The sequence below is a fragment of the Metarhizium acridum genome, assembly GCF_019434415.1.
Source record: "Metarhizium acridum strain ARSEF 324 chromosome Unknown scaffold_356, whole genome shotgun sequence".
NCBI lineage: Eukaryota > Fungi > Ascomycota > Sordariomycetes > Hypocreales > Clavicipitaceae > Metarhizium > Metarhizium acridum.
In genome coordinates, this window is record NW_027094030.1 from 327,184 (window position 1) to 354,224 (window position 27,041).

General features: G+C 53.4%; 8 protein-coding genes across 10 annotated transcripts; 4 read left to right on the plus strand and 4 right to left on the minus strand.

The window, feature by feature from the left end:
• Positions 1–307: 307 nt before the first annotated feature.
• J3458_015487 (uncharacterized protein) lies at positions 308–4,763 on the plus strand (the record flags this gene model as incomplete). Its single annotated transcript, XM_066120787.1, has 3 exons — positions 308–2,410; positions 2,513–3,587; positions 3,649–4,763. 3 exons carry the CDS (start codon positions 308–310, stop codon positions 4,389–4,391), a joined length of 3,921 nt encoding a protein of 1,306 aa, XP_065974115.1. The 3' UTR covers positions 4,392–4,763.
• A 294-nt stretch (positions 4,764–5,057) lies between these two features.
• J3458_015488 (uncharacterized protein) lies at positions 5,058–6,188 on the plus strand (the record flags this gene model as incomplete). The annotated part of the gene is made up of 4 exons (XM_007814744.2): positions 5,058–5,124; positions 5,195–5,293; positions 5,391–5,740; positions 5,811–6,188. The coding sequence occupies 4 exons, from the start codon at positions 5,058–5,060 to the stop codon at positions 6,186–6,188; spliced, it is 894 nt and encodes a 297-aa protein (XP_007812935.2).
• Positions 6,189–6,903: 715 nt separating this feature from the next.
• On the minus strand, positions 6,904–8,769 carry J3458_015489 (uncharacterized protein; the record flags this gene model as incomplete). Its single annotated transcript, XM_066120788.1, has 4 exons — positions 6,904–7,688; positions 7,765–8,058; positions 8,260–8,632; positions 8,716–8,769. 4 exons carry the CDS (start codon positions 8,767–8,769, stop codon positions 6,904–6,906), a joined length of 1,506 nt encoding a protein of 501 aa, XP_065974116.1.
• A 54-nt stretch (positions 8,770–8,823) lies between these two features.
• Positions 8,824–9,012, minus strand: J3458_015490 (uncharacterized protein; the record flags this gene model as incomplete). Its single annotated transcript, XM_066120789.1, has 1 exon — positions 8,824–9,012. The coding sequence occupies one exon, from the start codon at positions 9,010–9,012 to the stop codon at positions 8,824–8,826; it is 189 nt and encodes a 62-aa protein (XP_065974117.1).
• A 977-nt stretch (positions 9,013–9,989) lies between these two features.
• Positions 9,990–10,838, minus strand: J3458_015491 (uncharacterized protein; the record flags this gene model as incomplete). The annotated part of the gene is made up of 2 exons (XM_007814746.1): positions 9,990–10,516; positions 10,589–10,838. The coding sequence occupies 2 exons, from the start codon at positions 10,836–10,838 to the stop codon at positions 9,990–9,992; spliced, it is 777 nt and encodes a 258-aa protein (XP_007812937.1).
• An 890-nt stretch (positions 10,839–11,728) lies between these two features.
• On the minus strand, positions 11,729–17,318 carry J3458_015493 (uncharacterized protein). 3 transcript variants are annotated; one of them, XM_066120791.1, is made up of 10 exons: positions 16,841–17,318; positions 16,687–16,731; positions 16,115–16,615; positions 15,708–16,055; positions 15,354–15,635; positions 14,743–15,296; positions 14,371–14,676; positions 14,189–14,289; positions 14,083–14,102; positions 12,364–14,010 (listed from the first exon to the last, which is right to left on the minus strand). In XM_066120791.1, exons 1-10 carry the CDS (start codon positions 16,959–16,961, stop codon positions 13,793–13,795), a joined length of 2,496 nt encoding a protein of 831 aa, XP_065974119.1. In that variant the 5' UTR covers positions 16,962–17,318; the 3' UTR covers positions 12,364–13,792. The 3 variants fall into 3 exon arrangements, with proteins under 3 accessions (XP_065974120.1, XP_065974119.1, XP_065974118.1); XM_066120792.1 differs by having other exon boundaries at positions 11,729–14,010; positions 14,083–14,676; XM_066120790.1 differs by having other exon boundaries at positions 12,364–14,102; positions 14,189–14,676; positions 16,115–16,731.
• J3458_015492 (uncharacterized protein) lies at positions 11,845–13,188 on the plus strand. Its single transcript, XM_007814747.2, has 3 exons — positions 11,845–12,093; positions 12,151–12,309; positions 12,366–13,188. The coding sequence occupies exons 1-3, from the start codon at positions 11,865–11,867 to the stop codon at positions 12,824–12,826; spliced, it is 849 nt and encodes a 282-aa protein (XP_007812938.1). The 5' UTR covers positions 11,845–11,864; the 3' UTR covers positions 12,827–13,188.
• A 6,954-nt stretch (positions 17,319–24,272) lies between the features above and the next one.
• Positions 24,273–25,853, plus strand: J3458_015494 (uncharacterized protein). The gene is made up of 2 exons (XM_007814749.2): positions 24,273–24,757; positions 25,013–25,853. Exons 1-2 carry the CDS (start codon positions 24,514–24,516, stop codon positions 25,390–25,392), a joined length of 624 nt encoding a protein of 207 aa, XP_007812940.1. The 5' UTR covers positions 24,273–24,513; the 3' UTR covers positions 25,393–25,853.
• The last annotated feature ends 1,188 nt before the right edge of the window (positions 25,854–27,041 follow it).

A 27,041-nucleotide genomic window follows, 5' to 3' on the forward strand; every position in this document is an offset into this window, starting at 1 on the left:
CCGTTGGCCCCCAAATTTGTGCCACCTGGCCCCCAAAGGACTGGTGGCGCTGAAGATTGGAGCCGATTTGCTGCCCCAAGCCTCGCTCATCGTCAGCCTGGCAGCTGGTGCAAAGCGTTGGAGGACGCTCCCGATATCCTGGCTCGTGAGCTTTGGGTTTTGGTTGCAGCGACGGAGTAGTTGGGTGCTGCATAGTACCAGACTCGATATCGTTCCCAAGTACGGAGTGCTTGTACCCGCAATTCTGCATTTTTGGTGCCTGGCATCTTATGCGTCGCATGAAAGGCCAATGGCAGCTCCCTCAATCATGGACGGCACCGCGGACGCGGCTCAGCTCCATTTCTCGCAACCCGAAGCAGCCAAGGTCGGTGGTTCGAGTTCGCCAGGGCCACCGGCGCCGCAGTCGTCGGTGTTGCATGAGGATGATTCTTCTTTTTTTGTCTCACCGAGGTCGACAACCTTTGTCGACTTCACATGGGTGCCGCGTGGCGCCGGTGCACCGTCGCCCGCGGGCCGATCATGGTCAAGGTCAACAACGTCGACATGGAGCGCGAGGTCGAGCTCCAGATCCACCAGTTGCGGTCAGGGCTACGGCAGTTACAGCAGCCACGGCTGCGGCAGTTTTAGCGGGCGCCGACCGCGATGCTCGGTGGGCCCCGGCGGTGCTGCCAGTGCTGGCGGCGCTGGAGGAGGCGCGACATGTACTGGTAGCGGTAGCCTTGGCGCTGCTGGTGCGGGTGTCAGTCCCGCCGCCAGCGCGGATGTCGGCGATGTCGACGCATGCGTATTCGATGTTGACATGGACGATGCAAGCTTGAGCCCTACAAGCCCTGCACACCCTGGTGCTGCCAACCCCGCTTCACCTGCTGGGCCAGCGGCTGCTAGGCCACCTACTAGCAGACCACCTCCTGTTGAATCCGGACCTGCAGCGGCCGCTACATGCGCACCTCCACCTGCGCCTGCAAGCACCACCTCCACCAGCACCACCGCCCCAACACCCACTACTTGTACCGCTGCTGCAAATACCACCGTGCCGCACCACCAGCAGCTAGAGGGCACCACCGGTCGCTGTGCTTCCGGGTCTTCATCTCTACAACATGAAGCTTGTATTGGCCCGCCAGCGGTAGCCGCGCCGACGCCATCATTCCGATCGTCCGTTCCCACCGCTGTTCCCACCTTTATTCCCACCCTGCTGCCCTCGTCTGCGCCCTCGTCTGCGCCCTCGTCTGCGCCCTCGTCTGCGCCCTCGTCTGCGCCCTCGTCTTCCCTTCCGACGCCGATTCCAACATCGTCGTCTGGTATTCATATCAATACTGCAGTCCCGTCATCTCTCCGGCTGGGCTCCAGCTCCAGCTCCAGCCCCAGCCCCAGCTGCAACTCAAGCCCGACCGGCGTCGCCTCCATCCATGTCTCTTCGGCCATCTCGTCGTCCACGAGCATCTCCCCGCGCTCGACCAAGCCTCCAGCTCCCGTCGCCTTCAATGTGAAGATGCCCCCTCGCCCTGCCAAACGCTCGGCGGACGGTAGCGGAGCCAGTGACGATGATGCCAGCGCCTCTAGCACCGCCAAATTAAAGCTGGCACGTTCGGATCGGGGGCCCGAGGATTTCTCTTCCGTCGTTAAGAACCGTCTTCAGTCATATACCCGCACTGGCCAAGCTTGTGACAGGTGCAAGGTGCGCAAGATCCGCTGTGACGCCCTACCCGAGGGTTGCTCGCACTGCATCAACCTGAATCTGGACTGTTATGTCACGGATCGTGTCACGGGCCGCACTGAGCGCAGAGGCTACATGCAGCAGCTGGAACGGGAAAAGAGCCGCATGATGTCGCACATTCGTGACTTGGAACGACTCTGCGCGGAAAAGAACGTCGAGGTCAAGCCCTTCCAAGGACGTGTTCGCGCCCAAAGCCCTCCCGAAGCCGCTGATGAAGAAGACTCGAGCAATGCTTCAGCCAATGTAGCCGCCGCCTCGAGCAATGACGGCTGGTCCCAGTTTGGCTCTCTTTGGATCAAGGACAGCTCGCCGCCGGACCCAACAAGCAGCATTATCCGGCATAAAGTTCCGCGTAACGAGTGGCAAACCAGGCCCGAGCAGAGCCGTTGGGGCGTTGGATCCGATGATGCACCTCTCAGCTCTTTGAAGGGAATGACACTTACTCTGTTGGGCACCACCATTGAAACCACCTCCTTTGATGCGCCAGATGTCGATGAACTCCCCACCGCTGCTGACCCTTCCGTGCCTTTGTATAACAAGTCAGTCCAGGCATTCTTGCGTTCAGCCATGCGCGTGAATCCTGCTGTCCAGGTTGAGTTGCCTACCCGTGAAAATGCCTTCATCTATGCTGAGTGGTACTTTATTACCGTTGCCTCCTTCATGCCCTTGCTGCATAAGCCAACTTTTATGAAACTTGTGAGTTTCCATTCACCCCCGGCCCTAAGCCCTTTCTTTTTTCTTTCTTTTTTTTCGCCGTGTTTGCTCAAATCGTCCATCCATTGACACTTTCCTTCACAGTTGACGAGAGTATATGATGAGCCCGGTTTTAAACCCACTGTGCCCGAGTTGGTCTTGGTGCATATGGTGTTCGCCGTCATACTATTCCAGTTTGGAGTTCGGAACAGCGAAACCCTGGAGCAGCGCAACAACTTTAATGATCTTTCAAACAAGCATTACCATTTTGCTCTCAGTAAGATGTACGAGATCTTTTCCTCTACGGATTTTGAAGCTTTGCAAGGCCTAGTTCTCATCGCCTCCCACACGAGAGCCTTTCCCAAACCGGGTTGCGGATCGATAGTTGCAAGCATGGCTTTGCACCGAGCACTCGAGCTGAACTATCATCGTAGAACGAAAAAGCCTGGTGAACCAACGGATCTGCAGAACGAACTCCGCAAACGTGCTTGGTGGAACATGATGATGGTTGTTGTTGACATCAATGGCAAGCGAGGCTACCCGATCCCAGTATCCGTGCAGGACTTCGATGTTGATTTCCCGGAGCCAATTGCTGACGAGCTATTGTCTGACGAGGGCGTCGACACGTCGCGAACCGTTCCTTGTCCCTATGAAGTCGCAATTGCTGCATTCAAATGCATCCCCATTTATATGGAGATGTACGCGAACATCTTTAGTGTGCGGAGAGACGAAAGCAACTACAGGAATGTCCTCGCCGTCCTTGAAGCTCAGATGAGGCAGTGGGAGGCCGATCTTCCAGAATCCATGCGGCTTAGCCCGGCCAAAAAAAATGACCACGGAATGGTTGGCGCTCTCTTCGCACGCACCTACATGTTGGAATTCCGCCTGCACATCAGACATCCGTCATTGGCAATGACGACTGATGCGGCCCTGATTGATGAAAACACCAAAATTTGCGAGGAGGCTGCCCGGGAATATCTCCAGACTGTCGAGCATCTGAGTAGGATGAAAGCCCTAGATACGACATGGCATCAGATGTCCCTGTACTGTGTTGCCATCTTGTCCATGCTAGTACCTCAATGGCAGCGACGGTTTGAAGTCACACAAGACGAAGTAGCCAGGCTGAGGGATGAAATGCAGAGGTGGATGAAGATTGTTAGAGAAATGAGTGCCCTGCTCGGTAAGCGTCTTCTAATTTTCTCCAACGCGCCGACACCTATGCTAACAGGCCGACTTGGCAGGCTGCGGCACTGGTATGAGTACTCAGATCGCGCAACTGATTAACCGCACCATGTCTTGGATCGAACATGATATGCCGCAGAAGGATGCGAAAAATCCAATTCTGACCCACGCCAGCGTGAAGCAGGAGCAGAAGTTGCCCTTGCAAGGCACGGTTCCGTTGGCACCACAAGAGCAGCAGCAAAATACCCATGCCGTTCAATTTGGAACTGTTGCCAATCAGAACCAATCCTTCCCGTCGGCTGACACTTCAAGGGCGGAAGAGCTCACCAAAAATTTCTACCATGCAAATATTACGGCCCCCGCGCATGCGACGTATCCATCCCTGGCATACATGGACCAACAGACACAACCAAACCCTCAGGCCACGACCTCATACCAACACAACCAGACTGAACTATACTATCCTAATACAAGTGCAGCTGCTGGGCACCCAGGTGGCCCTGCTCAGACTGACACCCTCGCAGGATACAGTTCCGAGGCTGGGCAGCATCTCTGCCACCAAAACGCCGACATTATGTGGAGGTCGTCATGGCAGAATTGGTCTGCCGCGATTGCAGAAAGCCAACAACGATACGGCGCTGATTCACTAATGACTCTTGGTGATGCAGAAACAGTCAGGAACTCAGTCATCACGCCCATAATGACGGGCAACGGAATGCCTCACACTGGTAGCGAACTGCCCATGGTGCCACAGCCAGCATCATGGCCATTGATAATGTTTGATCAGACTCCTCGGGATTAGGAGATGACGGCAGCGGCTGCAATGTTTTGATATTTGAAACCCTGGGAACTTTGGCGTTATTTAAGTACATAGAAGCAAAGCCTGTGAGGGCTGGATCCGACTATATACCGCTGTTGATTAGAATTGGAGGATGGTGAAGAGGACGATGATACGCGGAATGAGGGATGACGGGACTCTGTATCAGGGTATTAGCATATTGTGGGGTCGAGGTGCCTTTATGATAATGAGGAACATATACGATATCCCATAAGTTGTATATATGAACTGGCTTAAACCTGCATGTCACGATAACTTTTGGTGGCGATTCCACTCAAGTGTACTTGCTCTGGAGCTTTATCCAGGACGATCCCATTTGGAAATGCGAGAAGAAAGAGACGCGGAAAAGCGGGGTGGGGGTTGGTTGGGGTTGGCCCATGTCTCCATTTAACCGCATTTTAACCGTAGGACAAGCTGGGAGCAATACCACGAGTCCACGAGAAACCGCATTTGCTGGCCAAGCCAAGCACGCATTCAACCCTTGCACCATTCTATACTTCTGCCCTCCGAGTTTACGCGCCCAATTCATTCCTTGCGCGGCCATCGCGTGTGATCGTCCCCAATACTTGATACTTGACCTATTTTCCCTGCGAACGCCCCCCGTGCGCATCCTCTTGCGCGCTCGTCAATATGGGCAAAAAGAAGCGTGGTCACCCCGACATCGAGGAGGTGCTAGCTCGTCCCTGGTGCTACTACTGTACGATAGATACCGCCGTTACTTGACTGGGAGGACTTGAAATTGAATTCTGACTTGGCACTATTTGCAGGCGAACGTGATTTTGAAGATTTGAAGCTCCTCATCTCTCACCAAAAAGCCAAACATTTCAAATGTGATCGTTGCGGACGACGACTCAACACAGCCGGAGGTATGAGAGACGCTCGTTATTTGCAATGTGCAATTGCAGCCTGCAAAGTCTCACGCGCTATCATGACGCAAGTTTGCTAAATGATAACCTCGGACAGGTCTCTCCGTACACTTGAACCAAGTCCACAAAGAAACACTCAGCCAAGTCGAAAATGCCCTCCCTAACCGCCAAGGGCTCGAAGTCGAAATCTTCGGAATGGAGGGTATTCCTCAAGACGCCCTGGAGCAACACCGCAACCGAATCATCCAGAACTTCTACCAGGCCCAAGAGGACCGGCGCATCGCAACGGGCAACCCTGCCTCGGGACAGGCGACGCCCAGGAAGAAGATCAAGATGGAAACTTCGGAGGACCTTTTGAAAAGATTGGCCGAGTTTAGAGCGCAGAAGAAGGCGGGCATTCTACCTCCTGCGACGGAGGAGCGAACCAATACACCTCCCACGGAACAAGTACGTGAACGTGAACAGATTCGCATTGTCATTTGGCCGAAAAAAAAAATTGAGTAACTAATGTCTTTAGGGAAACCAACAACAAAACGCCGCACAGCCAACATATCCTGGCCAGCAAGCATACGCATACTCTGCGGATTCTTTACCTGCCCGACCTCCAAGCCACGCTGCCGGGGCAACTGGTCTGCCGCAACGGCCTCCCCAGGCAGGATACTGGCAGCCACAAGTTGGTGCCGCCGGCGCAGTGGGCGACGACGTCGACCAACTAATCCGCATGGCCGAGGCGGGCGTCAAGCCCCAGCAGGCACAAGAAGCCGAAGACGCGGGCGACAAGAAGGCCAAGAAGGAGAAGAAGGGCAGAATGATTTACGACGATGTCGAATTTAGCCCGGAGGAGAGAATGGCCGCGTTGCCTCGATATGCATTTGTTCCACAAGTCGGCGCTTAGCGGGCGAAAAAAAGACGACTGGGTTAGATGGGCTGGGGCGCGGATGCCATGAGTAGGCCCCGGGGTTGCTATAAGTTGAGAGTATACAGTGTTTGACCCTTTTTTTTGGTCCTTGTCCCGGCTGGCGTTTGGCATGTACAATATGTGCGTAGATGAATGGGAAAACAGGATGGAATTGCCATTGGCAAGGTTGTGTCTCAGGTGGGATATGAGTGCTGTTACTTTTTTTTATTTTTCGTTTTCCAAGGCGCTCCCTAGTTTGCATCTGCTCCGTGGCATATCGCTCCGTTGACGTTGAGCGTCTCACAGTTTAGTCGAGGGAGTCTTGCTACTGCGGCAAGCATTTTCAAGTGATGGCCGATACCTGGAATCAGCGAGTCATGTACACGTCGGAAACAGCAATCACTCAGGCCCGTCTATAAATCAAGGTTCGGCTCCTCATACAGTCAGGTCATGCATGCTGGAGGATCACACACGTCTACATATCAACATGCCGAACGGAGTCTACCATGTACAGATACGTGAAGACGAGTCATGTTTCAAAGCTTCTCTTGACCGCGGCACAGCTTCTGGAAACCAGACTATTTCTATAAAACCCATTACACGAGGCCCTACTGCTACAATTTTTTCGCAACCGAAATACACGCAGCCAAGGACACGACAGCAGGGGAAAGTCTCTTAATGCTCGCAAAAGTTCCACTCGACGCGCCTCATCCTATCCGCCGTCTGAAACTCGTGCGCCGACCGCCTCTCCATCAGCTCCCGCCTCAGGGCCTTTGCCGCCTCTTCGTCCATGGGGGAACTCGACGTTGCGCAGCATCATGGCGGTCAGCTCGGGCGGCAGCCTGCCGGTGCTGAGGGCCAGCCGGTCGAGCCACCAGTGCTCCTGCTGCGAGGGCACTTTAGCCGTAGAGATGACGGGGACGGCCGAGTCGACGAGGAACAGGGCCAGGATCTTGCGGTGGCCGCGGCGCGCAGGGTCGGCGAGGCGGAAGGGCGCGACGTGGTGCTGGAGGACGCTGCCGACGTTTTGGACGGTCGAGCCGCCGCCGGGCCAGCCGATGGCAAAGGTGCGCTGGATGGTGCGCCAGTCGTCCTGCTCGTACTGCAGGTAGTCGTTGTCGAGCCCCTCGCGGTTGGCCTGCGTGCGCAAGTCGAGGTGGCTGTCGGTGATGTTGTCGTTGTCGTGGCAGAAGAGGGCCGTGGCGCAGATGTGCTCGTTGAGCAGGCCCTCGACGTGCCACGATCCGCCGTCGTAGCTGGGCTTTTCCGGCGTGAGGTGGATGTTGGCCAGCTTGACGATGATGGAGGAGGCGGCGGCTGGGTAGGTTGGCCTGGGCTCGGGGGCGTTGACGGGATGGGTTTTGTAGAACCAGCGCCAGTCGCGACGCTTGACTTTGTTTTCGGAAACGTGGTTGGGGTCGCGCTCCTCGTCTTCGTCCTCCTCGTCGTCTCCCTCGTCTCCGGTATATTTCTTTGCAGCATCGGCCCTCTCTTCGGCTGTCGTTCTGCTCTGTTTCGTACTCGCTCTCTGGTTCATCTTGCTTTTGGGGGCGCATGTGAGCTAGCAGCTGACTTGGATTGGGCCATCCCTTGGATTCGGTGCTCTGGTTCCTGTTTTCCCCATCCTGACCATCATCGTCATCATCATCGTCTTCTTCTTCCTCTTCTTCCTCTTCGTCCTGGTCTTTGTCCCACCCCCCCCCCCCCCCCCCTTTTTCCTCCTCTTCCTCCTCCTCTTCTTCGTCTTCATCACCCCCATCATCACTTTCTTCCTCCTCCTCCTCCACCTCAGAATTGCTGTAGGGGTCTTCGTAGGCAGAGCTTTGGCTCGCAGGCGTGGAGGGACTTTGCGCAGGTGCGCCTGGTTCTGCATCTCACCGACACAGAATCCGTCGTCAGCCGTTGGATTTCAAACTCTTCTGGCCAGCGATAAAGGACATCCCAGGCCGGCAGGGCCTTTTCGATAAACCTCTTAATGATGAGGTACAGGGAAGCATGCTTGACGGGGTGCAGGTTGTTTATATAGCTCTCGATTTCGACTCGCCCCTTTTCCACTGAGACTTCGCACGGCAGCCACTGAGATTCGTTTGAAGTGCAGTGCCGATTGCGGCCTTTGGGCTTTCCGGCTCTTGGATGACGTCTCCTGTACCGCAGTTGTCAAGCGCGTCAGATGGACCGATGCGTCGGTCGGGCAGGATGCGAGACTTTCCATAGACCAAGGGCCACAACGAAGGGTGTAGCACCTTTCCTTCGCTTCCTGGATGCCAGTCTTTTTCACCGTCGGGCACGTCTTCCAAGACTTCGGCTCCCTGCTTCAGCGCCTGCCAGAGATGCTCTGGGACCAAGTCATCAGACTTGATAACGGCAGCCGTGTAGTCAAAGACGGACACAAGGTGAGTTTTCTGGAACAGGTCAGCCTTGAGCTTGAGCTCCTGAATGCACTGTTTGTTGGATAAACGACGTGTTAGCGTTCGGGGCGGTCGTTTTATAAGCATGTGTCAGTCAGTCATGTACATACACGTACGGCGTCGGCCGTGGGCGTAAAATCAGTATGCTTGACAAAGGCGGCCCAGTTCATCTCGAGAGCCTCAGCCTTCCACCTGGCGGCGATTTCTGCGTCATGAACCTTGACCTACCAATCCGGCTTGTTGGTGATCTCCTCGATGAACGGCAGCATGCAGAGCTCTCGGATCGTGAGCGTGTTGGCTTTGATGTCAATCTTGGAGTTTCCCACTAGCACGGGGAAGCGGTGCTGCTTATCGGGGAGAAAGTCAATCGGGAGGCCGAAGCCAGGAAGTTTGGTGACAGCCGCTGGTTCCATGATGGTTCAGTAAAACGAGGATCAAGTTGCCGTCAAGGAAACAAGGCTGGAACGGCTGTTGAGTTGACAGCGCGGAGAAATGGGATGGTTCACAACTCGTCATGATTTGTGGTTTGAGCACTCAATGGGGTTATATATTGCATAAAGACATCCACGCCGTCAAACAATGCTCGGTACAGGGCTGAACCGAGCCGGCCCGGCAAGTGAACGGCTCACGGTAGACGAGTCCATTCAGGGTTGCGTCAAATCTGGGCTTTCAGGCAAACGCAGCATTTTGTCCAACGTCCAGGCATCTCAAGCGGACTCGGGCCAGACTAAACACGCCAGGCGACGACGAGGTCACGATTCTGCCACAAATTACTACGAAGTTTGTGCATCTCTTTTTCCCTTGAGCCCGGCCAAGAGCTTCGCGACTTAGTTTCTGACGGTCAGACCGAGTTACATTCATGGCATGGTTCCTGTTATTCGTGCCATGACGCCTGGGTGTGCCTAAAGCAACATTGAAGCGACAATGATTCCACTCCACGGAGCGTCAGTTCTGGACTTTTCCCCTGGTTCACAACGTCATGGCCAAGTCCAAGTGTCAATCTCTCATGTTGCGCAACTCTGTCTCCGAGGCTCCGTCTTTGTTCCAGCAACGTTTCCCCGACTCTTGGTGCAAAAATGGCACCATGATCAGCTTCTCTTGCCTTCTTGGTATATCGCCGGCCAATTCCACCAACATGGTCATTCACTCCGAATTCATCAGCTTCCGGCAAGTCAAGCTGTTGTAGTAATGGGACAGAGTGAACAAGAAGGCCAGCTCTCAAAAGTTGCACGTAAAAAATGAGTACATCTATAATCTGGTATCAACGACGCAAATGTACGGAGAACGCTTCAACGATGTTATGCCTCAAATCATGTCCCTGCCGCTTACTTTGCAACCCATCTCCCACACCGTCTCGCCCCAATGTACATATCCTCTCCTACACAAAAGTCTACGGGGCCTCGTATATAGGCGCATCACGGGGCTGGTGATGCTCAGAAGGCGCTTCGTGAATAGCAGGGCCCGCCAGCTCCGGGGGCTTTGCTTCCGAGACTTGAGCTTCTTCAGCCGGCTTGCCCCTCTGCATCTTCTTCCACGCCAGCAGTCCTATGCCGCCGAGGAGCAGGATGCCGCCGACTGTGCTGCCGACTGCCACGCCGGCAATGCCCCCCGGGGACAGGCCCGAGTTGCTCCCTCCAGAACTCTCGGGCTCGGGCGTCGTGGTGTTGGACGGCGCGTCCGTCACGGCAGATGTCGTCATGGAAATTGTTGTAGGCACGCCGGATGTTTGGGTCGCGGATGCAGTCGTCGAGGCCGTGTCGGGTATGCTCACGTTGAAGTAGTGGCTTATGCCGTCCTTGTCTGGGCTCTTGGCGCGCAGCACCGCAAAGTAGAGTATGGCGTTTCCCCCCCTGGGCACATTCTTGCTTAGCCCGTCGAGGCTCACGGTCCAGATGAGGCTGGTCGACCTCGTGCCTTCTATATGCCATCGTGGGAAGTGGTTAGTGGGCGGGGACGGCTGGAAGAGCAGTTGGCAGCATCATGACCTACCTTGGAGTTTCTTAAGGTACTGAACCCCCTTCCCGGCAGCTGGGTACTGCTGGAAAACAAAGAGGTCCATGGTTTCAAGATCCGACTTCCATTGTACGTCTATCTTCTGCCCCGGCTGGTACACCGGGTTGTCCTGGTAGTTGGCGTTGGGTCCGTTGGCCGGCGGTTGTGTAAAGTTGGTCTTGCCGACAACGCCGGCGATGAAGACGCAGAGGAAGAGGATGAATCTGGCAAGCCCCTTGTTTGCCATTGGATAGTCGGTTTTGTGGTTTCTGAGGGTAGAATCGTGCTTTTCGAGTTTGCAAAAACGGGTTCCCCCCGGCTCAACGAACACAACTGCGAGCCGCGCGGGAAGAAAAAAAAAGGAAAATCGGGAAGCGAGACGCCGTTCACCGAGCACGATAATCCCTTTAATTTAAAAAAAAAAGCGAGGCCGCCTCGGGATGCAAGATGGCCCTTGGTGTCAGCATGCTGACGCTCGAATCTCCAGTTCTTTGTGGCTACGAACCATGTCATGTAAGACGAGCTGTTGAGTCTCATTCGCCTTGGGCCAGCGCTAGTGTCCAGGCCGTTGGATGGCGTCGCGAGTATATTGTCTGCCCGCCAATGAGCTCACCGTGTCGAGGTGGAATCAGTCCATGCTGCTTCTAAATACAGTAATGAACAACAAACTAGTCCGCGGGACGGCAAGGATGCGCCTTGAAAGAGCTGCGTTTTCTCCAAGGGGCAAGGTTGAATAGACCTTCAGCCCTGTTTACATGGTGTACAGTCCATGGCAGAATATATTTACCTGCGAACAAGTATACAGTAATATTCATGTGTTATAAAATATACAACGTGATAGCCAGGTACCTGACCTGGTCAGATACTCTTTGCCTCCCACCAGACTGTATATATTTTCTTATTGGATTGTGCCTATCAGGCTGCAATGTTGATAACGCTGCATGGCCGCCAGTATTTCCACTTGTCATTTCTCCGTCATCATAACTTGCCGCATGTATGAGAGGTACGGTTAGATCCAACTTTTACACCATCCCTGGTGCCAGGCTGCGCAATGTAGATTGATTTATACCCCCGACCATCTCTAAAAGCACTGTTATAAAAACAATGCATAAAAAACAAACGACAGAGTAAAAGGAAAACAGACAGTCGAACATTGTGCAACAGTGTTCCGAGAGGAGACAAGTGCAGGGTAGGCTATTCACAAGCCCATCTGGACCTCACCACACCACCACAACTCACCTCAACCATCGTATCCGCCTCCAACCCACAAACCATGCTCATCCTACGCATACCGGCCCCCAAGGCCGTCGTCCAAATCACCGCCCAAGTCCCCCTCAAGCCACGGCTCCAATGGCGACTATTCCAACTCGGCAGCCCTCACCTGCGGCTCACCCGCCCTCAAAGCCAGCTCCGGTCCTTCGCGCACCACCCATCAAGATCCAACGCCAGTGAAGCCATGAAGCGACAAGCCAGGTCCGCCGCGCCAAGCGACAAGAACTACGGTACCGTCACACGTCTTTCCCCCCTCTTTCCCAGTCCACACAGCTAAACAAAGCCAGAAATCCCAGAACGCCTCATCATCTACCACGCCGGCACAGGAAGAATAGCCTTCCTCGCCATGCTCAAGCTCACGAGCCTACTCCTCGGCGCCTTCTTCACGCTCCTCGTAGTGCCAAGCTACATCCAGGCCGAGAAGCCGCCCCTCGAAACGGCAGCAGGTGAAACCAGTCTCCCAAGTATAAACCCCCCCAGGACCGCACTAACTTTCCAAAAGTCGCCGCCTGCGGCATCGTCCCCGTGCTCTTCGTGGCGTACTCGACGGCGCCGTTTGTAACGCATATTCACATGCACCTGCCCGCGGCGGCGCGCACGTCGTCCGCCGCGCTGGGCCGCTTCGTCGACGCCATGCCGCCGGGCACGCGGCTCACCCTGACGACCATGAGCCTCATCGCCAAGCCGCGCTACAGCGCCGTCCGGACGGGCGACCTGCGTGCTGCCGTCCCCCGCGGACGCATGGGCCTGGTCAACTACGTGAGGGACACGGCGGCCGAGAACGCCGGCAGGAGGTGGTACATGTATCGGGCCGTGGGGGGGTTTTACGTACAGGAGGGCGGCGGTGTGGCCGGCAAGGGGAGGGTCAGGTATCAGGCGAGGAAGAAGACGGCGGTGGATGCGTGGATTTGGGAGGCGTTGAGGGACAAGATTGCCAGGAGAGATGCTTCCGGCTCTGCCTGAACGGGGTTGTGGACGCTTCAGGCGAGAGCAGCGTTGTTCAGAGCCCGGTTGAGGTGCAGCGACTGGTGACTAGCGAGTGGCTGGGGGTTTGTATTCTTACTCGGGGTGGAAAAAGAAGGGATAATGTATCGAATATCGAAAAGTAGGCACTCATCGTTTGTTGCCGTCATATCGTCATCATGCTGCAAGAACAAAGGGGGTCTTGTTTCCATTTCCCCGGCTGTTGCTGCCCTGGGGTTTCCGTTTGGGCAACCCAACTTGACATCTGCAGTCCACGACACCACCGTTTCAACACGCCGTATTATGTACATATCCAAGGTCAACTCGGATAGCACTCTTTGCTCATATTCGCAGCATCAACTATCCCGTCCTTGTATCTAAATCCATCGAGCCAACTCTCTCATCGGCCACCCGCCTCTTGGTATATTCTTTACCAGACCCACCACAATTCTAGTGTACATTTTACTCTGGGCACATTAAGGCATCGTGTGATATCAAACCCCCAGCTAAATGCCACGCAAATATGCTTCCGTTAACGCCCCTGCCCATCATGGCTTCATAAGTTCGTTCCGCAGCATTGATTGCAAGTGCCACCGTCTGTTTCGACTCGACGACTTACCCAGCCGCCTGTCCCTCCTTTACTTTGATGTCCAACACCAATTCTTTTTCATTTAATTTTTTCCCCCTTTCCGATGCGCATTTGTTGTTTCCATCGTGTGTATGTCGTCGGCCCATGTCATGTAATTCGAAGTAAGATCAAAAGGAATAAATCATGTGCAAAGTTACCCTAACCCGGGGTCGTTGCTATGTGGTAGAAGAAAAAAGATTCCAAGAAAGTGGCGTCTTTGCGATTACGCCAAGAACGTGCGAATATTCCGCTGCAAGTGTTAGGCACAGACCCCCAATTACACATCTGCCGGAGTCCGAGCCCGTTGATTGAAAAATTGTGGTGTTATATCAATGTTGTCATCGTCGCTTCATAGACGCCACTCCGCCGTCATAGTCCCAGCCTCTCTTGAAACCTCCTTCATATACGCTGGCCACAGACTCTTGCCACATAGCGGGTGTGATAAAGTTTGGCATCGAGGTTGCCGTGGAATACTGTTGGTGAGCTATCTGCTGAGTACCTGGGGACAAGGAATGATTCGACAATGGGTCCGTTATGGCAGATTGGTCTGGGGCACCTGGAGTACAAACGTTCAGCGATGTTGCCTGAGAAGCGGAGCCTAGGAGAGTGCCTGGTTGGGATGGCGTACCGAAAGAGGTATTCCAGTGTCTACATATGGTGTTAGCGGCCCTGGCATTTGGTGACTGGTATTTGGAAACTTGGCCAGTGGTGCGAAAAGGCAGAGGACGACTTACTCAAAGATACGTGCCGGATTCCAGGTCGGTGGACTGTTGGCAAGGCCCATGGTCTGTTGCATATCCGGGACCTGACCATCTTGCGGCATCATAACTAGCGACTGTACGGCTGGAGAGTCACTTCTGCTGTCCATTGGGCCCACAGAAATTGGAGGTGTAATGGGATGGTTTATATAACTGACATGTTGGTTGGAGGGATCAAGCTGCTGATCCATGGAGCCTGTACGATGCGCGGGGACTTGGTAGGCCACAGTTCCTCGGGGCGAGCTTGACTGGTTGGAGGGATGCGGACTGCCGTATGGAAATGAAGGCTTGAGTACAAACGGCCGCCCAATGTCTGCCGAGAATGCTTCACGAATGGCATCGACTTGCTTCTGCAAGTCTGGCATCGGCCAAGCTTCCATTACCGTCTCCATCAGCCTCATATGACGCTCAAAGTACTCGCGCGCATCGGAATTGAGATCAGGATCCGGTGATACGATAGCGACCTTGTTCCGTCAGCATCCTACCGTATTGTCTCGTCTATGTGGAAAAAGTCTAGATCAGTCACTTACCAGATGAATGACAATGCAGGAAAGACCGGCGTATAATGCGAAACTAAAGCCGCGTTGCATACTCTGCAGATCGACCAGACCATACTGTTTCAACGTGGCCTCTTGCAAGCGGCAGAGGGCCTTTGCAGAATTGTAACAAAGCATCATGTGATGTTTCCATTGCGCCTCGTTTACGGTCGGATCGAGGAATGACAGGACTGGTCGATGATACAAGATTTGCAGGAGGCAGTAATATGAATGCAAGTTCCCTAGGAAGGACGATGGTAAATATGGCGGCGAACTGTCGGGGGGAAAGTTGATGGTCATGTCGCCGGGCAATTCGGCAAGGTATGCTGAAATCATTTGCTCAAGTTGCTGAAACTCGGGATTGACAGCCCACTCCTTGTTTCTTCTCAGTTTCGCATAGGCGATACTCATCTTTCTGATGTTTCGCAGGATACGCGCCAGATAAGTGAAATTTCGAGAAACGTGATATTCGCTGTCGTCTCCACCTGGGAGAGGACTGGGGGGGTTAAAGTCAACCGACTCATGGTTCACGGTCAAGTCATATCTCCCTATCGAGTGAGGCCATTAGTCGGATTGAATGTGACGAAAATGGGACTTTATCTGACCTTGAGGGGCCCCAACCATGTTTTCGCAAACAAAAATAGTCTGCCATATCCTTGTTCGAAGACGGCATTCAGCAGCTGTGAAGCCGCAAGAAATTCCGGCTTGGTGATCCTCAAAGTGTTCATCAAGTCCCAGATCCTTCCCCATCTGCACGCATTGTACAACGAGCATCCAAGAGCGGTAGAAGTATCCTCGTTTTGGAGCAGCTTCGCGAGCCTTGAGCATCATGAGTAGAGCTTGGAGGGTGCTTAGTCTGGGTACATCCATGAAAGAGTCGGCATGCCCTGTTAATTTATATCATGTTAGGTATAACGGATTGACTTGAAGCGAGACGGAAGTTCTGCTGATGAACGTACTTGACGCAAGCGCAAGCCACTGCTGTCCCATTGCCGGCTCCTCAGCCAGCCGACCGCCAATGGCGAAGATTGCTTCAAGGATGAGGGGAGAAATAGACTCTCGACTTGTGTTCCATTGCTGATAGAATGCGACCTTATCCAAGACGGGGACATAAGGGTGCACATGACGAAAGTAAAGATCGAAACGGTGTAGGGCGGTAGACTCGTCCGGCATCAATGCAGGGGGAATACGAATCTTATGACCTGGTATTGCAGTCACGGCAGGTAGAATGGAGCCGTAATCGTCGTCATCCTCCACCGCTGGCTGTTCTTCCCGGCGAAATGAAGCTTTGTTTCTCAGATATGGCGCTGGAGTTCCCGAAAGTTAGTCAAAGGTGGTCATGCGTTGTCTCAAGCCCGAAACATACCCGTTCCAATTTCATTGAGTCGGAGCCCACCCAGCAGGTCTGCGAGATCCTGCTGCTGGTACGAGTCGACGGACTGTGCTTCTGGGGATGGCTCTTGCCTTGGTTCCTGGTGCACTGGCGGCGTCGGGAAGGCGTCGGGACCTCCATACACATGGTCCAATACTGCCGTAGCTGGCACCGTGGTGTAGTGGAAGCTGTGTTGGCCCGTCGCCGTGTCAAATGAAACTTGTTGAAGGTCTCGGTCCGCAAAAGAGCCTTGGTATAAGTCTGGCACAGACTTTGAAGAGTCCTGTCCAGCTTGTCCCGGCAAGGACATGTGCTGAAACTGGGCGGAAGGATCCAAGATGGTGTCGTATGTGGTGGTTGTATCCGAGCCTTCATAACCGTTTGGTCGCACGCAGTGAAGCTTGAGGCGGATACATGCCGAGCACGGCCAGGTGTTGGTTGTAGCCGCATCGCACTTGATCTTTCTCTTTCGACAGCCTTCGCAAGCTCTCATTACTATTGCCAAATGGTCAGAACTTTGGCCCGTGGACATGCGAACTAGAGCGATCCTGCTGGTCCGGTCAAACCTTTCAGTCGCTTGTGGCGATTGTGTTCATCGACGAAGACATAATCTGGAGCAGAAGCAAAGCCGTCAGCCTACTGGACAGCGCATGGCCACGGTGGGAGAGCGTGCGCGCGAGTCGCAATGCGTCGCAACGAGGGCGCAACCAGGATACTAACTCTTTTGCGTTTCCCTCTGGGGAAATTGCTGCGGTGCAAACTGAAACGAACTCATTTGCGCTGTTTGTGCGTGGTGAGCATCCCGTGGTGGAATTCGTCGGATGGGGGGATCGGTGGGCATGGCTGGCGGCGGACTCCGAGGACGAGGTCGCGCAACGGCCGCAGGGACAGAGACACTGGACGCTGCTGTCGAGAAGTGTCTGCGGCAACGTCGGTAGTGGTATAACTGCGGCTGCCAAAGCCTCGGGGTTTCGGGAAGAGATGAGAGAGGGTGGCCGTCGACATGAAGCCGACACGACGAGCATCTGGCCGCTCAAGAAACGGGCTGGGCTTCGAGGTATGCGAGTAACAAGTCGCCGGCAAGGTGTGAGAAGGGGAGATCAGGCGGCCGCAGCTGCGTCGAAAATCGAGTCCAAGTCAAGCCGCAGGAGTCCCAGGGCATAAGACTAAGACAGACTGGTGGGCGGTACAATAGAAGATGTGGGGGAGACAGCCGCAATGGCAATTATAAGGACGGCTGGGCTGGAGGCCGGCAAGGAAAAAGCCCAGCAGCATAGACAAAGCAATCGTCTATACTCCGTACTACTACTACCTAGGTAGGTACACACACCCATCCGCTGGGACAGGGACGTGGGCATGAGGAGGGCCAAGGGTGGGTTTTTTCTGGACCCCAGATCTGCCAGTCGGCTTCAGCAAGTGTGGATGAAGTCGGCGCCGCGGCGGATTGGTCGACGTCTTGTCGGATGAGGGAGGGGCTTGGGCGTTTTCAAGCAACGCGCTTGAAGAACCAAGTGATGCAAGTCTGGCCAGGACTCGGCTAGCGGGCCCGACTTATTATTAGTCGAGATGGGATGGCTAGATGGGGAGGGCGTACAATTCCCAGGGTCGACAGGAGGTGGTGGCCTGCAACCTTGGAAGCCAAGAAGCTTGAACAGCTTCATTGTTTCCCCAGTTGGTAGTGCTCACTGCTGGCCATGGCACGAGCTGAGGCTGATCAGTCCTGAAATGGGTTATGAATGGTCTCCTGCTTCGTTACTCTGAGTTGTTGGCTCAAGTTGGCCGCTGCCTGGCCACGATTTACGTCGACGCTTGGGACAATGATGGCTTGCTTGGCATCTGGTGTCACGGCAGAGGGCTCGCCGGGCTATCGGCCGCGCCGTAGGATCCGAATAGGGATATGTTTTGCCGTTCAATTGATGGCCTTTTCGGGACAGCATGAAGATCCTCGTGTCTAGCGTTGGTCTGGTGCTGGATACGAAGCAGCTCTTGTTCGCGAGCCACCTAGCCCACACCCACTTCGGAGTCTGACGGCAACACCTCGTTCATTCTTTTATTTTACTTTTTATTTTATATTCTTTTCAACTCCCATCTGGCCGATTCGAGTCCTGGCTTATGTCAATCCACTAGCTGCACTGGAGTGCTTGCAGGACTCCTGTCGAGGATAAAGATACTGCGCGGATGGGTGTCCTGATGGTGTGGACGCCATGCTTGGATGCCAAAGGCGGTGGGCCGGTAGCGACCTTGGCGTTGTGGACACAATAGGCGATCCAAGGGGTGACATCCATATCCATGGGAATGCTGGAAGACCTTTGTTGGTACCCGCCGGCTTTCAGTAAAATCTTGTTCTGGAAGGCAACCATCATCATGTTCGTATCTGCTTGCTCCGGAGTACGGGGCAATTGGTGTGTCATCATGTCGGCTGCCAGAGTATTCCAAGCATCGCGGACCGGCTCGTGCTTGCTCTTGGAGTCTCCCATTGCGTTGCTTTACTCAAGAGTCTTGCTGTTAGCGTCCCAGAGAAACCGGGTCGTGTCCTTGCATATAATGTGTTATATGCATCCATCACTCCCGCAAATGTCGCGCAGTACACCGACTCTCTCTGCAGTTTGCATCCTGTAAACCAAGGATGGCTGAAACAGTCTAGTGTAAAATTTATTCTTTGGCTGTGGCCAGAGGCGCACAGTATTGACTTGTTGCAGGGGTAGCTATATTTTGCCATGCAAGCTATTGAGTTGGCGGAGATGAGCCATTGGCCGCTGCGTCGCTGTTTTTTTTTTTTTTTTTTTTTTTTTTTTTTTTTTTTTTTCGTCCTTGGCCGTGATCCGTAGCAACTCGGGATGACTCTGCAGGGATGGCGGAAGGAGACCTCAGACGTCTTGTCGTGGATCGAAGCTCATTGCGCCCAAGACGCTTGCCTGCCAACACCCCGAGAGCTTGGGTGCTTGGCTACAACAGTCCACCTTGGGGTACCGCTCTGGGTGTGGGGTCTTCAATGATGACATGGTTTGCCTTGCATGACAAGATTCTACTGTTGAGAGGCCTCGCTTCCCTCCAACTTGCGCAATCCCCGTGATGGAGGCTGAAACCGATGATTCAGACTACTAGTGTCGAGGACTGCCAACACAGTTTCAGTTCTCTTTCAGTTCATCTGATGCCAACATTGTATGAGATTTAGACCAGATGAAGACTGAGGCTATGAATTTGACGCACAGCACGAGGGCAAGACGCAAAGGAGCTGCCAAGCAAGGACTTCTCACCTCACTAGGCGTTTGAGGCTGCTGGTGTGGCGTAAGCAACGTCCTCGAACTTTTATTCCCCATCTTCGAACCCAACCCCCCCCCCCGAGATGACCCGTCGTACTGCGATTGCTGCTACCCAGCTAGAAAGGCGCTGACATGATTCTATAGACAAAGTTATTTGTGGTCCATCTCATGTTAGGGGCGCCGATTCAAACAGCAAAGGACACGATCATTCGCATCGGGTAGAGCCTCATGGTTGAACATGTTCATGTCATGGCTATCTGAGCTCAGTTCGAGGTCGAAGTAGTTTTCTCTGGTCTGGTATGCCCGAACTGGCGGCTGGGCTGCATGGCGAAGATGTAATGCAAACGTTTTCCCCGCTGACAAATTGACTCCAGAATTGGGTGTACGGGGTCACTCTGTCATATTTTGACAGGCCGCCGTCATCATCAACTAGCGTGCGGGGAGAAAACGCCTAGAAGCACAGCCAGAGAAGCCACTGATTGATGTTCCTGTGTTTGGGTCTCTTTAAGGCACAGGACTTTGGACTCTCCAAGGGCTTTCCCATCTCCCCCATTGTTAGCTGTACTGCCAGCTTATCCCTGGAATTGGGCGAAGTGATAACTTCGGCATCTCGCGAGTGTCATTATTGCACGCATGTGACAACACTTGCCGTATAGTTGTAGCGCCATTATGGCCATCCATGCCGCGGTCTTTATTGAATACGAACCTCACGCAGCAGTTGGTTTAAGTGCTCCGGAACTGTTACAGGACATTTAGTCGTGTTAGTTGAATGGCACACAATCTCCCTGACTGCTCGCCATGGAGTATTACCGGCTGATGAATAATGTCACCCCGAGTTCGTTGTGGCGAAAGCCGATTGACAAATGAGCTTTGACAAGGCGATACGGACGTTTATGGAACATTCCACTTTTGTTGCCATTGCTAATCATTCTCATCGTTCTTTTCTCTTCTAGTTCCGAAGCAAGCTGAGCGGAAGACGACGCTGTGGTCTCGCCTATCTGGACTGGCGCTGTAGTGGCTTGCGGAGTGGCGCTGGGGGTGCGGACAAGATCGTCCAGATGCGAGGCGGCTTAGGCTATCCCGAAGTACGAACCTGTGCTCTGTGAGTTCCACCATTCCGGCGATCTTGTGATACCTTACAACGTTGTACGTCAATGTAGTGAGACCTTCATGGTTTGTATTTCTATATCCATGGTAGACGGGTTAGGGCTCCATGCACACCCGTATTGGGGAACACTGGGTAATGAGGTTTTGGTGGTACCATTCATTTGGAAATGTACTTGTCATTGCTTATTGTATCGGATCCAAGAATTCGTCAACAGGATTTACCGGATATCGTCCATGAAGACAAGGGATATTCGTGTGTTTTCAAAGTATTATATGATGACTATGTTGATCCGGCCAGCAAGCATTGGGCGAGAATGCTTCATTTGTGCCATCGCGAAGACGAGATTCGTATGGGGTGGTGGGATTGCGTGTCTTTCACGGTAGTGGCGCGCTGCCATGAGTCCATGGCCCCCGGGCAGCAGTTGCAGAACAAGATGGAGTCATACGGAGTACACCTGTTGTCGACATGCTGTAGCAATCTTGAGCTTCACTGATTACAGACTAGCCAAGCTGTTGTGCTTCGGTTTCATGTCAGGCACATAGGGTTTGAGCAATGTTAGGAGGCGTGAGAACTACTCCAAGAGCCCGCTGCTCATTTGTGAACCCCGTCCCGAGCCGCGGAAACAACGTTGCGCACGGGAAAAGGGACCTTGTGCTTGCCATCCCGCTATTAAAGGTCTGGCCGATAAACGACCGAGCCACCTGAATGTTCTGCAGAGCTGACTTTCCGACACGAACCCGAGTAAAAAGTAAGACCTCCAGCAACAGAACGTAGGCCAACTGCTTGATCGGTGTTCAGCGGTTCTTCGGCTGTTAGACGCGAAGATGCGCGCGTTCGTGGGTTGCCATGCTAGAACATGCGCTAGGTTCCATCGTTAAAATATGTGTTTCAGATCCTACAATCCGACCCGATGATCTGAGCAGAACACGACTCCAGCCTAGGAAGCCCCCACAACATCAATTCTCGCACGTCAACGCTGTTGCTGTTGCTCTCTAATGCCAGCGGACTAGGAAAAGCTTACCCGTGTTTCTTGAAATTTGGTGTTTCGGGTGTAGAATCAATCGTCGGACCATCAATCAGTGGCATTGCGTGTCATATCACATGCCAATCCTTGCAACAAAATGCGGAGGATACTAAGGACCTTACGGTGGACCCATGTTGCCCATCGCCTTGCCGAGGCTTCAAGGTTGACAAACCCAGAAAATCCTAGCTGGTCGACTACTAATTCCAGCCGCTCGGCGGAGTACCTTGGTGTAGAGAACAGCTAGCAGGGAGGCAAGGGCATGGTCTGTAAGTTATCCGCCACCGTACTCTGTTCACCTGATATCCTTCTGGGTTTGTTCGCTCTTTTTTCGAGGCTTCAACCCCTGATGCAAAGAAAATCAACTAATGATGCCCCTCATCATTAGTAAAGTGGCGTTAGGAAGCTCCTTATAGCGGGCAGCCACATTTGAAGTGACGTACCTCCATTGATGGCACATCCTGGTAAACGCGTTACCTGGCTTGCGGGCTTGCGGGCTTGCGGGCGCTGAGTTGGTGGTTGATGGTTGATGGTGGTGGACTCAAAATCAGGGATCTTTTGTTAGGCGGCTGCATGTTAGTTTGCAGTATGTCCCTGATAATTCGTTAAATAGAGCGGACAAGTTGCGGCACTTCCCGGCAGTCAAAGAACCAAAGACGTCGCTGTGGGGAAGAACATCAGGGTAGGGTTTGATGCGACGCTGGCGAGGTCCCGCCATATTATGTAAACCTGCGAAAGTTATCGAGCGCTATGGGAAGTTAACCGCCATTTATCACCAACAGCTCACGCCATCAGTGTCTTCGGGGTGCAACGAAGGGCCTCTCACCCATAGTAGCCACAAAGCGTTATACCCGGGAGCAACAAACCAACTCGTTGGCCCTTCGAGAAAGGACTCCGTGCTGTATAGTATAGCAAAGCCCTCCTTTGGTTTTATCGAGAAGTTACATCGGGAATAAGGCGGTGACGCCAACATTCGGCCGATAGGGCAGGGGTGCCGGTGGATCACCAAGACAGTTTTCTCGTGCCTCGCAAGAGCCATATCAGTTGTGTCTCCAATTATGCAGAGTATGGAGTTTGTACGTAGTTATTCAGGAAGCAGACCCCTTTCTGACAGAGCGAATCCCGCCGTTGCTTGTGGACTCATTGTAATCTCTCACTCGTGGACAAAGAGATGTCTCCACCATGTGGCAACCGCATGAAGGGTTGGTTCGTCAGCAGACAAGGGGTTCATTTCCAGGCTGACAGACGTGCAGATTCGGGAGTACTGATCCATTTTCCAGTGACATTTCACAGCCTGTACGAGCCTCGCCTGCTGCTTCGGTAGCCGAATGCGGATTAGAGCCTCGCTGCCATCTCGATGGAGGGTTGCCGGATTGCCGCCTGTGCTTCCACTTCGGGGCGTTCGCTGTTGGATGAACGGGAGTAAGTGGTATGGACGTCTTAAGGGGCGGCGGGTGGTGATTGGAGGTTAACTCGTTCCCTAGGAACATTCTGTGATGATCAGCATGGTACACCAAGGCATCCAGGCAGGCACATCACCTAGTGTTCAAAACTCGGCGACATGCCTTCGTCTCGAGGTCCCCGGCCAATCAGCTGTTTGTGGGATTGTTGAGCGAGCGAGACGCACAAGAGAATCCAATTGTCAACGGATAAGAAGCGCAGCCATTAATGGTTCGCATTGAACAAGCAAACTGGGAACAGGATGATGCACGCACGCGTGTGAATATTCAGTGACGCCCGCAGGCCCATGCATGGCACTTGCATGTTCTCATGCAAATGAAGCTGTTCTGAATCATTTTATCGCGTTCACCGACGTGACCGCGTTTGACGGGCCAGCTGAAGCGCGGACCCATGTTCCCATGCAAATGGAAGCACAAAGGAAGGCAGGTGGAACTGTGGAAGGAAGGAACGAACATGGAACCGCCGCCGAGGAGAAAGTGCCCTAGTTTACGGAGCACCCAAGGCACGGACGAGCACTCGGTACTCGATGCGCGCTCCGTCTCCATAGGACTGAACAGTCACTTCTACTTAATAAATACCGATTGACCTCTTTACTCACATGTAGACCAATCTCCGAAATGTCCTCACCTTTGTCAAAGCCACGAAGGCCGTGGTAGTTATTCTCCGTACTGCAGTACATACGCACACACATGATAAGCATGCAGTCAGCACGCGGTAATTAACATGGCTCGGAGCATGCCGAGCACCGTGCCTCACCGTTCAACTGTTCTATCGAAAACGACGGCCCGAATTCTCCGTCTCAAAAACCTCACCCATGACCCGCTCTCGCCACCCATGCCCGACTGTGAGTCTCCATTTCGCTGGGCCAATGCATCGTGGATCTTGAGCGATAGGTGCATCATAGTACGGAGCAGTAGCTAGTTGTCTTGGCTTATAACTAGATGCAGTTATGCTGACCGGAGCCTGGGATGGCATTGCTTGTTGGGTTTGACTCGGATTGAAGTCCACATGCAGGGTAGCTAGCTCCTGGCTAATACTAAATGCCCAGGTGGTTTATATCAAGGTCCTTCCCGTGCTCCGAAATCCGTACCCAAGCAAGTACCTCGATTGCCCTGTAGGTAACGTGATACCCGAAATGCGCGAGTGACTCCATGTGGTCCCTGGTCACGGCTACCCAGCATGCAGTCGGGAGGACCTCATCGCGTGTTGGGGTCCACTGCCACCTCATTCGACAGCTCCAGTTAGCGCAATTGCTGTCGCGCGAGATCCGCTGTTGCCACTCAAATGCACGGCACAAGCCAACGTCGACATCGTGCACTCGTGCAGGACTGGACTTGATCCTTCAAAAGACGGGGCCAAATTCCATCACGACCATCGCACTTCGCATTGACAACCATTTACCTTCTCATTGTTGCCTTTTCTCTGGCTCCTGCGCCCTGCGCCCTGCCTCCTGCCTCCTGCCTCTTGCGACCCCCTGGAGGAACGCATCCTGTGACAACTCCCGTCTACGAAACAACAGCCTTCCTATACCTCCCTCACCATGGCCCCTGCCGCACTGGATAATGCGAATCCTACCATATTGAGCGCCTCGCAGTTACCGACTCGCCAGAAGAAGCCCGCTCATCGCCACGGACCGGACAGCAAGTTTTCTGACATCATCTTCTCCAAGCCGGCCTTCCTATCGCAGCCTTGTTGCGATGACGAGGCGGCATGGCCCCGCGGCGATAACGCCGTGGACCATGATCAATATGCTCCGGAACCCATTGACGAGCAGGAGATTTACGGTGCGTCTCTATGCGGCTTAATGTAAATGATGCTATTCTTGCATGAAAATGCCCCATATGATCAACCCTGAGTGGATGTTCGCCCGCAAATCTTGTTGCCGCCTCGGCATTGGGTCCGGCAATTGAACATGCATGAGTCGTCTTCATTTTGTTTTCTGTCACAGTGCAGAGGGAATGCGGAATTTCCGGCGCTTATTATTCCTGTTCGGTGCTAGCTATGCAAGTCACTAACATGTTTTGCAACGGAAACCATAGACTTGATTGCCACCATTTCGGATCCCGAGCACCCCGTGTCACTGGGACAGCTCTCCATCGTCAATATAGACGACATCCACATCACTCCTTCTCCAGCCCTTGGCGTACCTGATGTCAACACCATCGTTCAAGTGACGGTTGAAATTACCCCTACTGTCACGCATTGTTCGCTCGCCACAGTCTTGGGGCTTGGCGTCAGGGTTCGACTGGAACAGTGCTTGCCACCAAACTACCGCGTCGACGTCCTTTGCAGAGAGAATACCCACAGCCAGGATGACCAAGTGAACAAACAGCTTGCTGACAAGGAGAGGGTTGCTGCGGCTCTGGAAAACGACTCTCTGAAAGGAGTTTTGGATAAGATGCTTGAAACGTGCGTTTGAGCACAGGATGGCGCAGCACCGGTATTCCGCCAACGAGCATGATTTAATGCCGCTGAAGCTCATATTTAATACGGTCTGATCTCGGTGATTCGGACGCCCGCGCTGCGCATTCTAGGCATCAAATCGTGTGGCGAAGCCGAGGGCAATCATGGCCCATGTGCTGCTGCAGACTCAATCTTCTCCAAACCGTCTCCTTGGGTAGAAATAGGCCGCTGCGGTAGAGACCCTCTCTGGCAAACTATCGAATTTACAATCTTGACAAGATTCCGTCGACTGTCATGCGATCAACGACTCCACTGAAAGCTATTTGAGGAGGACCGGATGTCACTCGCTGCATAGCGATTAATGCAAAAATTGGACGCCAAGGAGCGATGTTTGGATGGCTGTCAAACACAATGCGAGATTTATTACCGCGTGTCTGCCTGGTCTCAACCTAGCATGTACATACAGGACAGATGTTTCATTCAAATCCAGAAGCAATCAATCCCTATGTGCTATCCTATTTTTGTGCTTCAAAAGCCTTTCCCCCCTTCCTCGGCCACTTTACCATCATGGAACGCTATCCAACGTACCCTCTGTAGACTGAATCGACGCCCTGCAAGACTTGCTGGTTCCGCTAGGGAAAATTAGACGCTCCGTCTGCACCTCGCTGACAACTCCTTTTTGCATATGTCTGCTTCGTATACGGAGCCGAAACCACCGTCACCATATAAATAAGCACAGAATTATGAGCTAGTATGACATGTTTAACCAGATCCAAAGACCATAATGTGTATTATTAATCATGTATCCACAGGGTTGATGAACTTTGTTCAAGTCAGTCACAGTCATACAGGGGGGATTTTGATCTACCCAAGTACGGCAGGCACATCATTCGCCGATTTTGCCCGATTTGTAGGCTTAGCACAGGAAGGATACGTGATGCCCCTCAGTATACATACATCAGTCTGCTTGAACCACACACTTTACAGGGAAAATACCGCGGCCTCAAACTACTCTTTGTGACAAAACGAACCATCAATGCAAGGGTAGCCGTTCGGTCGATGTATCTTTACACTCCCACTGGGTCTTGGTAACTGCCGTAGCTGAGAAAAGCGCCCAAACAACTAGTTCAACTAACTCTTCCAGAACCATCAACGTGGCCTCGGCGCATCTGCCGATGTGCTTACGCAATCTACGAGGCCATGGAAGTCTCAGGGGCTCCCCGACCCTTGCCAAACAGCACTGGACAGCTCAGGTGAGATCTGTAACTGTGATGCAGCTTGAATATCTCGGTAGTTGGATCCGGTTAGAGGCTGTAGAGCGCGTCGATAAGATGCCAAGTTCGGGCACCAAAGAAGGCGGCGCGATGCTCACATACGTTGGATCTTGCCGTGTGTATGAGACAGTCGCCTCGGTTCGAGTATTTTCGGCATATCTTGTACACCTGTCAAACCGTGCCATTCACTCTTCGAAAACTGCCGAACGGATCTACATTAAGCTCGTGCAGGGTGACAGGTTCTGTCCCGGTTGCTGGGCCCTAATAACGCCAGCGTTGAAACGTCAAGTTTTGGTGCTCCCAAGCAGGAGATTTTCTGGGCCAACAAACAAGGCTTCAGTCAGTCAGTCATGCACGTATCGGCTCGTATCATGCAATACATACGTGTCCT

Bases quoted from the DNA above. Each gene is read 5' to 3' on its own strand.
- J3458_015492 (XM_007814747.2), top strand. From the start codon at position 11,865: ATGCTCATCCTACGCATACCGGCCCCCAAGGCCGTCGTCCAAATCACC. The intron at 12,094-12,150 runs GTACCGTCACAC...AAACAAAGCCAG, and splicing joins GCCAAGCGACAAGAACTACG to AAATCCCAGAACGCCTCATC. The intron at 12,310-12,365 runs GTGAAACCAGTC...ACTTTCCAAAAG, and splicing joins GCCCCTCGAAACGGCAGCAG to TCGCCGCCTGCGGCATCGTC.
- J3458_015493 (XM_066120790.1), bottom strand. From the start codon at position 16,652: ATGTCCACGGGCCAAAGTTCTGACCATTTGGCAATAGTAATGAGAGCT. The intron at 15,636-15,707 runs GTACGTTCATCA...ATAAATTAACAG, and splicing joins GTGGCTTGCGCTTGCGTCAA to GGCATGCCGACTCTTTCATG. The intron at 15,297-15,353 runs GTCAGATAAAGT...CTCACTCGATAG, and splicing joins CATGGTTGGGGCCCCTCAAG to GGAGATATGACTTGACCGTG.
- J3458_015494 (XM_007814749.2), top strand. From the start codon at position 24,514: ATGGCCCCTGCCGCACTGGATAATGCGAATCCTACCATATTGAGCGCC. The intron at 24,758-25,012 runs GTGCGTCTCTAT...CGGAAACCATAG, and splicing joins TGACGAGCAGGAGATTTACG to ACTTGATTGCCACCATTTCG.